This window comes from Dermacentor silvarum, chromosome 4 (genome assembly GCF_013339745.2).
Source record: "Dermacentor silvarum isolate Dsil-2018 chromosome 4, BIME_Dsil_1.4, whole genome shotgun sequence".
NCBI lineage: Eukaryota > Metazoa > Arthropoda > Arachnida > Ixodida > Ixodidae > Dermacentor > Dermacentor silvarum.
In genome coordinates, this window is record NC_051157.2 from 31,938,798 (window position 1) to 31,956,369 (window position 17,572).

The 17,572-nt window shown below is 43.5% G+C and overlaps 1 protein-coding gene across 1 annotated transcript in view; it reads left to right on the plus strand.

The window, feature by feature from the left end:
- Positions 1–971: 971 nt before the first annotated feature.
- Positions 972–17,572, plus strand: part of LOC119449722 (uncharacterized) — a 39,176-nt gene continuing 22,575 nt past the window's right edge. The window contains exon 1 of the mRNA XM_037712960.2: positions 972–1,157. Within this exon, the coding sequence (XP_037568888.1) occupies positions 1,083–1,157 (75 nt within the window). The 5' untranslated portion in view covers positions 972–1,082. The remainder of the gene's footprint in view (positions 1,158–17,572) is intronic.

A 17,572-nucleotide genomic window follows, 5' to 3' on the forward strand; every position in this document is an offset into this window, starting at 1 on the left:
ACACACACACACACACACACACACACACACACACACACCCACACACACACACACACCACACACACACACACACACACACACACACACACACACACACACACACACACACACACCACACACACACACACACACACACCACACACACACACACACACACACCACACACACACACACACACACACACACACACGCACGCACGCACGCACGCACGCACGCACGCACGCACGCACGCACGCACGCAACGCACACCGCACGCACGCACGCACGCACACGCACGCACACACGCACACGCACACGCACACACACACACGCACACACACACACACACACACACACATGCACAAAGCATCCAGCATAAGTTACCAAGGTCATCGCCAAGCGAAGTTTGCCGGTTCCAACATTGCAAATTAAACTATACCCTTATTCACTTTGAAGGGTGTAAATTATTTTACAGTGTATAAAGCGAAAACAATATCAACATTGAAGTCTCAAGACATCCACAACTACACGAAAAGTGCTCAAAAGACACAAACAGTCTGAGTGTCAGTGACAGGATATACAATATCGCTTTTGCTCAAAAGACACAACAGTCTGAATGTCAGTGACAGGATATACAATATCGCTTTCTTCTTCTTGTTTCAGGGGTTTTACGTGCCAACACCAGTTCTGTTTATGAGGCACGCCGTAGTGGAGGGCTCCGGATTAATTTCGACCATCTGGGATTCTTTAACGTGCACTACAACGCAAGCACAGCATCAGTTTAAGTTTTGGGGAAGCACAAGAAAGAAAGGAGCGCGCCGCAACTTGTGGCGAAATGGGAGAGCTAGAAGGGAAAGGAAGCACGCAAAGGGGAGGAGGCGCGCGCGATCGCCGCGACGTCGGGTGTTTGAGCGCCGCGTCCGCGCCCGGCGGCCGATATGAGTTGGGCGTTCAGCGTCGGTTCGGGTGAGTCGCTCGGAAGGCGCCGAAGAGGTAGCATCGGGCTGCTCCCGGAGAGCGTACCTGTCTTCACCGCCACCAATCGCGTCGCCTGCCCCCCGGAGCATCTCGAAGACGTAATACGCCTGCCGTCCTTTTCCAACATGGCTATCCTGCGATCGTGCTGTTGCTTTTTCTCCGTGCGCAAGGGAAGCTTCGTGTGTGGAGTCTACACTTTGGTGAGTCGAGAAGTCGTTTACACGTGCATGCGTTCTGCAGGCGCAGCGTAGAGCTTCTACGGTGCTAATCGTAACTGTGACAGAAGGGTCAAAAGGTACACGAGCGCTGCAAAAGAAAGCTAACAGGTGTTAGTTCTTACCCGTTGAAGTAGCTCAGATGCTACGACGTTGCGTGGTTGATTTCAAGGTTATGGGTTCGATCCCAGCCACGGCGGCCGCACTCCCATGGGGGCGGAATACAAGAACCCTCGCGTACCGTGCGTTGGGTTTGGTCAAAATTAATACCGAGTCCCTCGCTATACGGTTTGCCTCATAACCAGATCGCAGTTTTGACACGTAAAACCCCACAATTTATATTTAACTTAGGGTGCAGTTTCACGGCAATGCTTGTAGAAGTTACGACCGCATGCAAAGTCGCCTAGCTGGCTGTTTCGAATATGCAAACTTGCGCATACTGTTTGTTCAGATGAAACAAACGGAGCTCGGTGTCGTCTTCAGCTGAATGAGAGAATGTCTTTGGCCCACATTTGTGTTGTATTCCCTCGTTCTATAGATTTAGCATTGAGATATGGCGGGGCGATGCGGTACTGCAGGAGTTGCAAGGCGTGAGTTTATGTCAGATATATAAGAAATTTTGCTTGTAATCAAGCATTACGCTCTACTGCTGCAAAACGTTGTGCGTATGAAAAATCTCGTAGTTCTGCGTTGCTTTTCCTGAACTGTGAAATGAAAGCTCAGTATACGGTATGCCTTCTTTCTTTTTTGGAATTGCAACATAGACTTCAGTGTGTGCGAAAGCCTGTATTATTTCCGAGGGAAAGCAATAAGGCAGGCCGTGCCAGTTATTATAGATCCAGTTGATGTAAGGGAAAGAAGCTAGGAGCTAATTTTAGCTCTAAATAGCGAGGAAATATTGTGAGTGTCGTTATTAGTCACAATGTTGCTTATTGTTGCGGACTGTTAAGCGTAAATCTCTAATCAATATGACTAATAATCTGTGTCTTGTATAGGCAGAGTGTAAATAAATTCACTTATTTTATGCTGATTTAACACTTTAGATGAATACGCGGTTTAAGCGTAATACGCCGAACGCTAGGTTTACAAGGTTCGCATTGCTAAAAAACTACCTTATGCTGGTATTCACTCACACTCAAAGAGAGTGCAGTTGTCACAATGGAAGGCAGTGTTTATGTCCGGATCTTAACAAATTGCACGAATTTTTACTTCCTGCAAGTTTAAGATTGCTCCAATCGGCGTCTTTCGTTTATAGCGCCACACATTGCCGCATATTGTACGCATATGTTTAGTACCTGTATGCTTCTTGAAGTAGCAATCTTGAATGCCCTGATCTTGAATTTCCCTACGTGTTTCTGATAGATAGATAGATAGATGGATAGATAGATAGATAGATAGATAGATAGATAGATAGATAGATAGATAGATAGATAGATAGATAGATAGATAGATAGATAGATAGATAGATAGATAGATAGATAGATAGATAGATAGATAGATAGATAGATAGATAGATAGATAGATAGATTCGTGGCATCGAAACCGGTGACCTTGTGCTCAACCGAAGCACCTCAGCCACTGCGCCCCCACGGTGTGGGTCATACGTATTTCAATATATCGAATTTCTTTATTATTAACCTTGTATTGATTTGCGCTGTGCGTTTCTCGAGTGCCTCGCTTTGACCGCTATGTACAGAGGGGGGAATCACCGTATATGACGTCAGGCGCCACGTGTTGTATTCACGAGCGTGTGCTCCGTTCCCTTAATAAAGCTGGGAATTCTCTCGGTTGGCTAAATGAAATGAAGTCTCACTATCTGCAGCGTTTTCTCAGGCGCTTAAACTGACGTAGCCTTGCAGTGCGTGTACAAATACGTTAGTGTATTGGTAAATTTAGACTCGAACGCAGATGCAAAAATTGAAACTGATATTGCAGTGTTAGCTGTCATAGACTGCTGACTCGCTTTGCTGTGTTCGGAGTCGTCCCCAATATCACCGTCAATGGCGTCAGTGGTAGCAAACGTTCAATGCATGCAGGTTTGCGCGGTTATGTACTTTTATGTGTACTTCTTAGCAAAACCCTCATGGCCGAAGGCATTATGGAGGGGAATTGTTACATTTGACTCAATATCTTGCTATACAATGTTAGCTAGAGCAAAACAAATCAACTAATGGTTGTTTTGAGCCAAGAATGTGCTGGCGTAGCATATTCACTGCAAAATTTCGTTAGGCCTTGCGCAACCCCAACTTTTCCTATATGTTCAATTCTAGTCGTCACGTATGAAAGTGTAATGATGAGACATTCGCGGGGTGAATGAAAGTGGTCGCAGATTTCGTGTAATAGGCGCGGGTGGAAATATTTTTGACGTGAAGCAATAGAGGAAAGCTGCAGTGAGGTTGTTACAGCGCATATGCTTGCGTGGTGGTTACAGTATTGTATATACGTATAATGAAGTCAACGGAATCAAATTGCACATATTCTAGAGCCCTGATACTGTTGTCGGTGCTATGGCTAAGTAACGCTGCGGCAAATTCGACTTCGGTACGTATTAGTGACTTGTACAACCGTAGTTTTAACGAGGCATGTACTGAATAGAAGTTGCGGCGCATAGTACAGAGGCGAATCTTTGTTAACTGAATTTTGCGCCGGAACCACCTTTCCGATCTGCCAATCATGAGGCAGATTGGAAATGGATTAGAGCCATCATTAAAGGATTGCTGAAACATCAGGTGGCTTTTACGAGTGCTTACTCATACAGTAATGGAATGGCCGATAGCCCGACGTGCGACACTTGCAGATGTGAAGAAAGCACTGAGCACCAGTTGTGTACCCGTCCTCGGTATGATCGACGTCTAACGACTCTCTATGCGGACAGTTTTAAACCGGCTAGATTCGAGACCGTTTTCTGAGTCAAAGATACTCGTACCGTGGCCACATCCGTCGTCGGCGCAGAAAGCTATTCGTGAGCTTGTGCCGTTCTTAAAGTGTACCGACCTGAGTGACCGATTGCAGTCCTGCTGTGCGTCCTACTGCGTGGGAGCTAGTGCTCGCTCTCTCTCCCTCTTTTCCTTTTTCTATTCCCCTTTCTCTTACTTCCTGTGTAGGGCGGTAAACATGACGCTCGTATTGCTAACCTCCGTGCCACTCACCTCCTTGTTGTCTATGACAAACAAGAATAGCAACTGCGTTGGTCCAAAGCCGAAAACATTTCCTTGCTTCCCTTACCGGTCTTTGTTATACAGACACAAGCTTCGACTCCCAAGTCTCCACCTAACGTAGCGTCCTCCGTGGTTTGAGTTGTTTCGGGTAAACAGACCCAAAGCTCCTCAGTGACTCTAACTGGAATGGAAACTCAACGAGGGTTTCTTTTGTGTTGTACTGCAGCGGGCTGCTTAAGGATGCTTGTCTATAGTCGAAACCAGAGTGCTGTAGGAAACGGCGCGAGTCGGTTTCTCTCTGTTTATGCTTTTTTTTTGCTTATTTCTCAAAAGATTGCGAATAACGTTTAAATAGGGCACGGAGAATTATTCGAGCTCACAAGCGCACTAAGCTTCAGTGAAGCGAATTGCTACAAGAACTGCTTCTTAATGTGCGAGTCTGGAATCTATAATAGCGACGTGGTTGTTTTTGTCTGAGGCGAGAAGGAACCTCGGCTGGCGACAGCTGTGATGACAACTTCCTGCCGGATAAATGCAAATGAATCGAAGTCGCCGCCGGCATAAATTTGAATCAGTTATGTAGGGGTAAAGAATGCAAGCATGCGAAGGATCTGCGTTGAAGTAGGGTACGCCTTGACGAAACGGCACGCCTTGACGTTGCTTTGTGCTGCTGAAACAAAGTAACGCTCGGCAATGGTTTTATTGACAACAAAACACGGCTCAAGAATGGTTTTACAAACAAACAAACAAACAAACAAACAAACAAACAAACAAACAAACACACAAACACACAGACAGACAGACAGACAGACAGACCGACAGACCGACAGACCGACAGACCGACCGACCGACCGACCGACCGACCGACCGACCGACCGACCGACCGACCGACCGACCGACCGACCGACCGACGACCGACCGACCGACCGACCGACCGACCGGACGGGACGGACGGGACGGAGCTATCAGAGATGCAGTGGACGGACGGAGCTAACTCGCGAGCTATCAGAGATGCAGTGGTGGGGGCTGTACTACATATAACCACTTGCGGTTTCTTAACGTCGCCTAAATCTATTACACAAGCGTTTTTACTCGTAGAAGACGCCCGCATTGGAGTAGAAAGGGAACGTTGCTGTTTTCTTCTAACTGCCTCTAAATTTTACCATTTGATCATAGCCAGAATAGACAGCTAATGCGCGTTTTATTCTTGTAATATTTCATTGCACGGATATGAGCAAGCAACTCCTTCTTGGAAAGCGAATGATGAACTGAGGACACGATGACCCACACAGACTTATTCATACCCCAGCTTAATAATCAAGTAACCGATTCAGAACCCGCATACATTTCTTCCCTCACAGAAGCCCTCTCTTTAGTCCATCAGCGCCTTTATACTATATAGAAGAAAGAGAGAAAGAAAAGGAAAGACAGGGAGGTTAACCAAGTAGCATCTGGTTTGCTACCCTGCACTGGGGAAGGGAGAAGTGCACAGATAAGGAAAGAAAAAAAAAGAAAGGGAGTAGGAAAGGACGATCAAAAGATGCGCGCGCACACACATGGCAGCATTAAACGTGGAATCACAGGTGGTCGCAGATAAGTCGAGCTGAGGTCCTGAGAGCCTGGCCCAACAGCTCATGAGCCCAGAAAGCGGCGCGAGATCTTTCACAATATCCACAGGAGACGGACTTGAGCACTAGGCTTCAGCCAAGCTATAGTGCGTGTGATCGATAACATCTCATTTCTTCCCTCTCTCATTCCTTCTTCCCCTCCTCACGTGTGGGGTAGCAAACTGGACAAAGTGTGGTTAACCTCCATGCCTTTCATTCGCCCCCTCCCCATACATTTCTCTCTCCCTCTCTTTCTATTAGAATCAGAATGACGACCGAGAACAGCGCCATTCGTGCCGGCTTGCATTCATTGTCATGGAAACTGACTGTGCGTGCCTCGCGGTATTTGTATCACCCAAATTTTGTCACTATTCTAAAGAACTTACAAATGTGTTAATCGTGTTGCGTGCATTAGGAGCGCCGTCTATACGACGTTCGTGTTATAACATTTTCTTTAGATGAAGAACCTCTATAGTTCCCACGCTTACCAGCCGCCATTACTGCCTCTCTCCGCCATCTGCCACATGCCCCATCGCACCCTTCGTGCTCCCAGCTAAATAACCGTTTTCTTCAAAGCTGCTGAAGAATGTATGAATGCGCGGTCGACGTCCTCAGTTCTTGCACGATTACTAAATGTAACTGCGACACGATTCGCATGGAATTCTCCAGACAGTAATTGCAAGAGCTGCGCAGTGGGAATGTACATTTTACTACTTCGCTGCCTTGCAAATATGATGAAATCACGCGCTTGTTAATGCGGTTGCAGCGGAATACGGTGCGAGTGCTGTTAGAGAGTGCGTTGGGAAACTAGGGAGCTGCTGCCAAACAACACAGCTTTCAGCAGTGCCATTATATGGCGTCTTCCATTATGTATGACGGGAGAGCTTCCCACGCAAGATTTTAAAAGAGTAATAATTAAGAGAAGAAAGTTTGAGCATGTGCACGTTTCAGACCATCACAGTAGCTTATAATGTATTACTTCGATTGTATAAATAAGTGTGGCTCCTAAGAAACTGATAAAAATGCGTATGGCGGTAAAAAAACGTGCGAAAAAAAAATATTGCCTCATTGCAAACGGGTAAATTGTAGTTCTGGAACAGAAAATCGATCAGTTGTGCCTAGAATAAATGTTTTTTCCGCCCTAAAGCGAAGTAATATTACAAGACGATGGGTGGCGACACACGCCAGCCTAGATTCTTAAGCCATGCTACCGACACGTCGCATTTTGTTACGGTGATTGCCCGAGGTGCATGGTTGTTCAAACAAAAAAAAAAAAAAAGGGAAAAAGAGCGGGGGAGAAATACTAAAAAAAATGAAATTGAAAGAAACATTACAAATTAAAATAAACATGAGTGATGTTTGTTTATCCCACGAGTTTCATGGTGCTTTCTCCAGAATAATTTCTCACAGTAGTCTCAAACGGTTGCTTAATACAAAAGAAATGGGAAGTAAAAGGTCCTGCCGGTGGCACTGACGTGACGTTTCGTGCCGCGCTTTTTTTTTTTTCATATTGACTGTTCATTCCCGTTTTTGTTAAGTGCTTTAATGCAAGAATGCTCCCATATCACCTCATGTTATGATCCTCTAACAATTGAAAAACTTATCGTTTGTGAAGAAGGATGCAACGCAATAGTTTCCACATTGCCAATTTCATTAAAGATTGATCAATGACTGAATGAATCAACCAATGAATGAATGAATGAATGAATGAATGAATGAATGAATGAATGAATGAATGAATGAATGAATGAATGAATGAATGAATAAATCTGACACCTGAACCGTAGCCTATTGAAGAGAATCAGGAAGAGGCAACAAAAGCATAGCAGGGAAGGAATGTCAGAAGACTGACGGCAGCTTTGCCGTTTCTGCTCGATAACATAGTAGTGGACTGATCTTTAGATTTAAATGTTGTTGTAAGCGCTAATATAAAATTCCTATTTTTTGTTAATAGAATAAATAGTAAGAGCCTTAGAAATTCTAAAGTTATGTTTGTCCTGAATGCTACTTGAGCCTTAAATTTTTAATATTGCTCTTTCCTCCCCCGCTCCCCTTTCGTTCCTAAAAAAATGAGAAATAGAAAGAGAGAAAAACGAATTCAGCCATGCTATTTTGACTTGTATTTAATTAATGAAATACCCATTTGGGTTTTCATTCCTTCTCAGATTGTACAAGATTAACAGTTAATAATAATAATAATAATAATAATAATAATAATAATAATAATAATAATAATAATAATAATAATAATAATAATAATAATAATAATAATAATAATAATAATCAATCAATCAATCAATCAATTATTTATTTATCGTGCCCAGGAACAATCGTGAGGTCTGGATGCTGGCGCACGTATACATCGAAAAAGAAATACAGCAGGGGAGTATCAGTGAAAAAAAAAAACAATGAATAAAAAATATCAATCTTGAAAAGAAAAGTGTACATACATGTAACCGAAGGCGCAAAATGCATATATAATAAAATGGAGAAGGGAAGTTGAACAATATGGTGAAACTAAGACACAACAACAGAAAGCTGAGAGCAGAACAAAGACAGAGTTGTGAAAAATATCAAGGTCATGAAAGTGGGCGTTATAAAGACTCTGTATTCTATGGACGGTTGAGTGTTGGTGGTGACAGGCAGCAACATGGAAAGGTCTGTGTTCTCTGGTGATTTTGCGCGGAATACGAAATGTGATACAACTGAGGAGTTCGGGGCACATGAGGATACCGTGAAGGAGTTTGAAGAGGAAAAGCTGGTCAGCACGATTACGTCGGCAGCGAAGTAAGGGCAATGGCAATAATCCAACAGTGCTAGAGCAGGGCCCAGAGTCCGTGTTTGCAAAGCGGTGATGATATATGCTTAGAAACTTTTTCTGGACCCGATCTATAATGTCACTGTTGGATCTAGAAATGCCATTCCAGACGACCGACGCGTATTCGAGCTGAGGAAGACAGATTGTTGTGTACAACTTGCGGAACGGTGTAGGAGAATTGAATTCTCTCGACAGTCTGCAAACAGAGCCAAGAGTGCGCATGCCCCGCATTGCAACGCGTTTTGTGTGTGCTGAAAAGTGTAAGGTTGTATCAAAAAGTACACCAAGATCATTGATCTCACGGACCTTACACAATGGTACAGAATCTACTGAATAAGAAAAAGAGATGCTTGCTGTTTTGCGGGTGAAAGTCATGACTTTGGTCTTAGCAGCATTCAAGGTGAGGTTATTATCTGTGCACCATTTAGAAAAAGAAAGCAGGTCAGACTGCAGGATGCGACAGTCATCAACAGTGTGAATTGCCTTAAATATCCTTATGTCATCAGCATATAGGAGGAATGAAGAATGTCGAATGGCGGAAAGAACGTCATTAATAAAAATTAAAAAAAGGAGTGGTCCTAACACTGATCCTTGAGGAACGCCGCTGGTTACCATGTACGATGAAGACGTTTGGCCGTTGACGTTAACAAAACATGATCTACCAATAAGATAACTCCGCAATAGATTTACAATTGACGAGTCAACACCAAAGTGCGTAAGCTTGATGAGAAGCAGTGAGTGGCTTACCACATCAAAAGCTTTACTGAGGTCGCAATATATGGTGTCTACTTGCCCCCTTTGAAGTACCGGCGCGGAGATATGTGTCATGAAGCTTGCGAGATTTGTGATAGTAGAGCGGCCGGTGAAGAATCCATGCTGATTCGGAATCAATGTGTTCTTCACAGTACAAGACAATACGTTGTGAAGAGCAAGCTCAAAAACCTTAGACGTGGCACAGAGAAGAGAAATCGGGCGATAATTTGAGACATCGGTTTTACAGCCAGACTTAAATACAGGAAAAACACGAGCAGTTTTCCACATGTGAGGGAAGGTGGAAGTATTCAGAGAGCTATTAAATATAGATGTCAATACCGGGGCAAATATACCGCTGTACGCTTTTAAGATTGCGGAAGGGATGCCATCAGGACCGCAAGATAGATAATAATAATAATAATAATAATAATAATAATAATAATAATAATAATAATAATAATAATAATAATAATAATAATAATAATAATAATAATAATAATAATAATAATAATAATAATAATAATAATAATAATAATAATAATAATAATAATAATAATAATAATAATAATTTCTGGGGTTTTGCGTGCCACAACCACGATCTGATTATGAGGCACGCCATAGTGAGAGACTCATGATTAATTTTTACCTCATGGCGTTCTTTAACGAGCACCCAATGCATGGTACACAGGCATTCCTGAATTTCGCCCCTATTGAAATGCGGCCGCCGCGGCCGGGATTCGATCCCGCCACCTTCTACTTATAACCAGTCGAAATGTGTTATAGTCTTGTTTAACTGAAGCCCCTACTTTGCGCTTTGACACTGGCGGTGCAGAGGGTGTATTTTAGTGTCGTAGGCTGCATGGAGCGTAATCACAAGACTAACGCGGCTTCTTGAGTATGCGTAAAAGAAGGCTTCGTTGACGAACATTAGGTTAGAAATGCGGTTTCGAGACTGCCAGATGTTGTTCGCGACTGAATATACAATAAATGTTATGAAAGCCTCCTTAGGTTTGCACTTTGTGCAGATCACACGCGCTCAAATACTCGCCCGTTGTGCAAGAAGTGCTTCTCCGAGCTAGCGATGGGTTTTGCTTAGGCGTTGGTCCCGCAATTGCTGCCCGAGAGACAAAATGCGGAAGAGATTTTAAGTGAACGTGAACAAATGCCAGATGATTGTCTCACTCACTTCAAATCCTTTTTCAACAAGTGCGAATTCGCACCCACTTACTTTCGAAAAAGCTTACTGCGGAATCACGCTTACGAAGAGCCGTTAATTAAAGGGCGCAATAATTTCGCAAGGTACCCGTAGAAGCTTTTTCCTGAAAAAAAAATTATTGTTTCGACGCAGGATTCATTGCCTTTAACAGGCCTGGATACTGCCTAACCGCCAAGCTTCGTTGTGGGTCGCAATGAACCATTTGCGTTTGAAAAGGGCATTGTTACGCATTATCGGAGTGAAAGTAAGGATGACATTTCAGCGCCTTACAGTTTAGCATATCGTGCACCTTGTTAACATGTCGAGTAGAAGCATTGGTTCGACAGCATGGTATTTCAATCCAGAGAAAAAGAAAAAAAAAAGAAGTAGAAAAGAAAGAAAGTGCCAGCAAACCTTAAAACCTTTAGAATAAAGCAGCAGAAGGATTAACATTAACTCACCCCTCTGCTACAGCGAGCGTGCTTTAAAACAATAATATATCGAAAGATAGTAGTACACCTGCTTTGCTAACATATTGTCAACAGTACCAATGAAGTGGTTGCAGAACTGCAGAAAACGGATCATTATGCGTGTATTTTCGCCAAATGCGACATGCTGATTTTTCATCTAACGTAGTCTTGATTATTTACGCTAGTTAGCTTTCTGCAGTCCGCGGGCCTGCACGATTTGCTGTGAACGTGACGTGCGCCGCTTCAATTTTGTAATCCGATTTCCGTTTCGATACTCATCTTTCTCCCTTCCTATCTCTTTAAATACTTATTCTCCATTGCATGCAGGGCAGCAAACGGGACTTTTTTGGTTAACCTGTCGGCCCCCCATTTTTTGTTGTCTCTCTCTCTCTCTTTCTACAGTAGCTTGCACTATTAGTAATCATGCTAAATTCGCGAACGTAGGCTAAAAAAAATCCAGAAAAGAGTACAAGAATGTAATAATAATAAAAAAAGGTTCTGAAACGCAATTACGGAACGCCCCCAAAGGAAGAAATAATGGCATCATTAATGCCAATCGGCTTCACTAGCACATGATCCACCCTAATAGAAATAAATGAATTATTTTCTCTCTTACGCAGAAAAAAATTACAAGCTTACGAAATTATGTTCGGTGTGAGGCGCATCGCCCCAAGGAAAAAAAGAAGTAAAACACTTGACGCGATCATTCTTTAAACGTCTCCGCTATCAAGTTCCAGCAGATTTCTTAATTTGCAAGGTTTATTCGTGTTTCTAGGGATAGTAATGTTAAGCTATTAAAGCGAAGGTCATGTGCTAGCGTTCAGCCAGTTATATTTCTTTATAGAAACCTACAGGCGCTGGATCCAAGTCCGCTGCCACAGGACGAAAAAAAAAAAAAAAAAAGCAGCTGATGGGGCAATTTCCAAACGACTAAATGGTCTGTTTCTTTTTTGTTAATTACGCCCTCACGCTATGTCATAAAAGACAATTGAAAAGAAAACAGCTGTTTAATGTGATTACATAATAAAACGAGAAGCAAAGCCTACAGTCTTCCGAAAAAAAAAAGTGTTATACGTTCCGACTATTTCCCCCAAACTGCGCTGCCGCGCAATCTGTGCTCACCAGTCCACACTACCAGCGTGAATATAGTCTTAAATCTCGTTGGTAACGGGGACCTATGACTGCGGCTCCAACGTATAGGTGTATGCAGGGGATGGAACAGTTTGTCTCGCTGTGGTAGAGGTGTCCTTTGCAGGTTTCCTGCAAGGTTTTACCAAAAGCCGAGCTTCTCAAGGTTACATCATGAAAAAAGAAAGACGCTGTTCGGTCCATTCAATAGCGCCTTCGTGACTTCGTTTATAACGCAAGACGGTTTCCCCTTGTAAAACAATGTTTACAATATGTTCAGATCCTACAGACGCGCCTACTCATTTTTCATCGACTGCAGCGTGGCAAACCGAGTTAGGCCGGTCAGGTTGTCATACATAAAGAACAGCTCGTGCTTGATTAACAAGCAAATTAGACGCTCATCGCCTCCGCTATCGCGCGGCCCGCGCGAACTAGTGTTTCTATTTCCGCTCAGCGTCATTTCTTTACGTTAGATCAGTTCAATTTTCGTTTATATGCTTACCCAACGAGAATACTGTCCATCCGTCTTCCCGTAAGACGATCGCTTTCAAGATGGAGCCCGCAACAGCGAGCGACTTTACCTTCGTGCTGCTATCGCTTAAACGCGATCAAAGCGGCGAAAACACGGAGCTATCAGCAGTCGGCACTTTCTGTCCGCTTCGCAGATCGCTTTCAAGATACGGTCCGCGCGGCCGTGCCAGAGTACGCTTGATCGGTCCGTGCTGCCGCCGGAGTCCTTTGATCACGGTTAGTAATGGTTCGACACGGGTGGACAAGGCGCTAAAGAGCGATAACGGCTTATGATGGTCGGAACGTCATCAGCGCCCCCTGGCGCCGCCACCTGCAGTACCTTGGTTGCGTTATCAATAAAATTTGCGCCGCCGTCCGCACCAGTTCGCGTCGCCGCAGCGCTGTCGTTTATACTGCTCGTATCGAGTTTCATACCATTGAGAATGGCACCGGGCTGTGTGGAGATGAGTAAGTGGCAAAGTGCTTACGCATACTTAGACAACTCCCAGAGGGAGTTTCAGAGTGACTTTTTTTTATTTATGACTATTTTGTTCCTGCTTGTGTTTACGAACATGCTCGCGTCTGGAAGACAGTGTTTACTTTAGTTTCTTGATGGAACCCGACAGCAATAAATTAAAACAATGTAGCGTCTTGTGATACATTGACAATCAGAACGCTAAGCCGAGTGCGTTCAATAAACACCATAAAGCCTGTCAATACGTTGTCTTTAACTACTTGAACACTTCTTGGACTACTAAACATATGACGGAAAATTACCGCTCTTTCCTTTCCCACCATTTGTTTAACAATTATCAACAATAGCAGAGAACACTTTCTGTTCCTCTCTATAATAAGTAACTAGAATTGAACGAACAACAAATACTGAGTGTTGTGGTGTTTCTACCACTTTTATTAATGTTTCTTCCAAACATTAATTATTGTTTGAGCAAAGATAAATTTAGTTAATGTTTAAACGTAGAAAAGTGGGGAAGGCAGGCTATTTTAAAATCTCAAGTACACTATTCAGACAAGAACAATGAGGAAGAAGAAAGTAAACGAGAAATTCACACCTACTAGACACACGAACACAATTGACAAGCGGACAAACAGTGTCAAGCTGTAAGAAATATGGGACGTTGTACTTATGCCAAAGCTAGCGGAAGAAACGCCACAACACTTAATATTTGTTATTCGTTCAATTCTAGTTACTTTTTATAGAGAGTAACGGAAAGGTTCTCTGCTCTCATTAGTAACTGTTAAAAAGGGTGGGAATGGTAAGAGCGGTCATTTTCCTTCATATATTTAGTAGTCCAAGGAGTGTTACAGTAGTTCAAAACAACGTCTTGACGGGCTTCATGGTACTACATAAGGATGTGTACTATGGTCTCGTCGCAGTCACAAAGGCTGCATGAGACACTGCCCATCATACCAATGCGATAACAGTACGTGTTTGTAAAAGCGACGCCCAGCCATAAGCGACACCGTAAAGTTGCTTCGCAACGACGTGCACCAGGTGGCAGCCGAATGTGCAATCAAGGGCCAAGGAAGTAGTACAGTCATGCTGTCGGGAGCTGGCCCATTGCGCTGAATTGCATAGTTATAATGTATTGCGAGAGCTAGTACATTCGTATGTTGGCACTGGTACAATGCTGTGTACGGCACCATTTCATTCGCGTACATGTTTGCTTGTGCGTATGGCAGTCCAGTGCATACAGATTCATAGAATAATTATTGTACTAAACTCTGTAGTGGCGCCGATTGGAAACTGCAAAAATAAAATAAAATTAATTCTGTGCTTTTACGTGCCGAGAACACGATCTGATTATGAGGCACGTAATATAGTGGGGGGACTCCGGATCAATTCTGACCACCTGAGGTTCCTTAACGTGCCCCAAATGCGCGATACGAGAGCGCTCTTGCATTCCATCCCCACCTGAATGTGGCCACCGCGGCCAGGAATCGAACCCCCGACCTCGTGCTCCGCAACGCCACGCCATAGACACTGAGTAAACTCGGCGGGTGATTGGTAAATGTCAGTGAGCCGTCTCAAGCAATCCCTGGTGGTGCTCATAAAGAGCCGAGTGAGGGAGTTACGGATGACGAAAAAAAAAATTCACACTAAGAAAGAAGGGTCAAAATTCATTTTCTGAACACGTTACTGCACCTTTCTTCAGCGGGTGAGCTGCCACCCGCATGCGAACGCCGAAATTACGCAGCTTATCCCGGAAACAATTCGCCGTTCTGCTCACGTGCGGTACTCTACGTGCGATGAACGGGAACAGGTTTCGGAAACGGAACAGTGGAGGCAGCGATACTATGTTACACTGAACTCTATACGAAGCCGTGTTTCGAGTGCGTCGCTTGGCGTTGTGCTTAGTGTGCGCGTCACTTGTGAGAGTTTCCTTTCCACACGCTGGAAGCAGCTGGACGAAATGCGATTATGAGATATTGGGTCTCTGAAAAATGAACAAAAGTGGACTAAAGCTGTAGGACAACACGATTCGATAGTAAAATAAGCTGAACGGTGAAAGCAACGCTCTGGATAGCAGGTGCACAGAATATCTCGAACAAATAAAGTGTACAAAAATAATTTAATAACTTTGGTCGGTTTATATAGCGAAGGATGTTTTTAGGGTTTGATAGAAAACTAACCTAACCTAGTCAACCTAACCTAATAATAACACGCTTCTCTGTTGAAGAGACTGATAATACTCTGCGACGAATGCTCTGAAATCGTTATTTATGGAAATTATTCGTCGCTTTTATTTGTTGCTATATGCTCCCCGTAGAAAGAAAGAAAGCCGGCGAAACACACAAGCAATGTTTTTTTTTGTATTTCTGGGTATTCTTTCAGGCTTCGAAAAAAACTTTTGTGTAGCATGTATTGAGCTATAGACAGCTGGATTGGGAATTTTTCAGGATGGTCTATAATTTTTTCATTGTCACTTTTGCTCTGAATATAATATTTTATGAAGTTGAATAATTAGTAATAATTATTTATATAATTAGGCGAAATACAAAAGATGTCTGACTTGCTCCAAGCCACGGCAAACAACGTTACATTGGTTCTGTCCAGCTACATGGTACTTACATATTTTTAAATTCTGCCACAAGTTATGTGAGACAGCCAGTATATTGCCACGCAACTTCCAGGAAAGCATTCTGTTGCTATAGCCTCACACTTGTGTGCAAGATTGGTGGCGGTTATTGTGCGCTGGTAAGCATTGGTAAACATTGGTGGCAGTTATTGTATCATGGTAAACAAGTAGCAGAAATATTGGCCTGGTTTTACTTTGAAGGAATAAGTTCCGCAACTTACCTTCGTAAGGAAGTCATGGGGCAACATTACCGAACCGCAGCGTCGTTTAATACAAACCAGCAGACGGATCATCTCTCTTTCTCTCTCTCTCTTTTTCTTTTTTTTTTTTTGACAGTCGAATTTTTTTTTTTTCGTGTCGTGCGTCGTCTGCCCCACAAGTAGGTCGGTATAAGCAAGCACCTTCCTGTTCTCAGCCTGTTCCGCTCGATTTGCAGGAACATGTTGGGTCGCGGGTTATTATACTCGCGGGTTCCATTTGACGACTGTAAATGTAGACATGCGTTTGCACTCTGAAAAGCTTTAAGGGCACCGTTGAGGGATCCACTCGAAGAAGACGAAGCAAAAGGCGATTGAAGACACACTACTTTTTTCAGGGAAGCAGCAGTAGTGAGAGAGACGCTCTATCTTCAGCAAAAGCCGGAAGCGACGTTCAAGAAGCGAGATGACGTCAAAGGCGTCTTCCTCACTCGATAGAGCCACTTGGGCCACCACATTGGCTTCGATCAGATAACGACGCGCCCGCTCCCCACACGCTTTAGAGAAGCCCAAAGAGGCCCCTTACGGGATTTCGGGAGAAAGGCCGACCGTCTCCGCTCGAGTCGTAGCCCTCCCGCACCCGTAATGGCCCCGCCGTCCCAATTTTGTCGTATAACAAGTGAACCGAGCTCCAGATAACGCTATAAGAATAAGAGGAAGTGCTAAAGGTTGTTTGGTTCTTCCGGGTATGTTTGTATACAAATAATGCGTCACACGGTATATTGCAACGTCTATTTGTTGCGGTACGCTGCGACGTCTGCTGGATGTCTATCCGTGGCAAATTGCAAACTGAGGAGTGACTGCCCACTCTGCTTCTTAAAATAGGCACCAGAATGGTAATAGTGTTGAGTTTAGAGCTAGGCTGGTGATGGCCGCATAAATAAAAATAAGTAACTGAATCGTCGGAAGACACTTGCAAGCCATTTAAAGCTTAACGCATCACTTACAGTAGGATAATAAACGTTAAAATAGAAATGAAGTTTCTTCATTAATTTGGTATAGCAATCTTTTCCTCTTTGGACTGTAGCAAGTTCACTGCTGTCGCAGCTTGTGACAACAGTAATGTAATAACAGTAATGTAGCATCGTGTAGGTGTGAAATCAGAACTCTCTAAATGATAACACATCATCAAAGAGCCAAGAATCTGTTTTTGCTTTCCCAATAATGTTAAAGTCTGACGTTCTTTGATTATATTAGCGTGTGATTCAAAGTTCATATTGTGCTTGATTTGGCCAGTCGCAAAGTATAAAGTGTGATGCACTGTTACGTTAACGAGACAATAGACACGACGTAACCTTGCCGGGACAGTACTGCCTCATGTTTGAGGTGTTTTCAGAATAAAAAAAAATATCAAAACGATTGTCGACCTTTCCTCGTAACGTCTACCCACAAGGCCGAAACGGCAC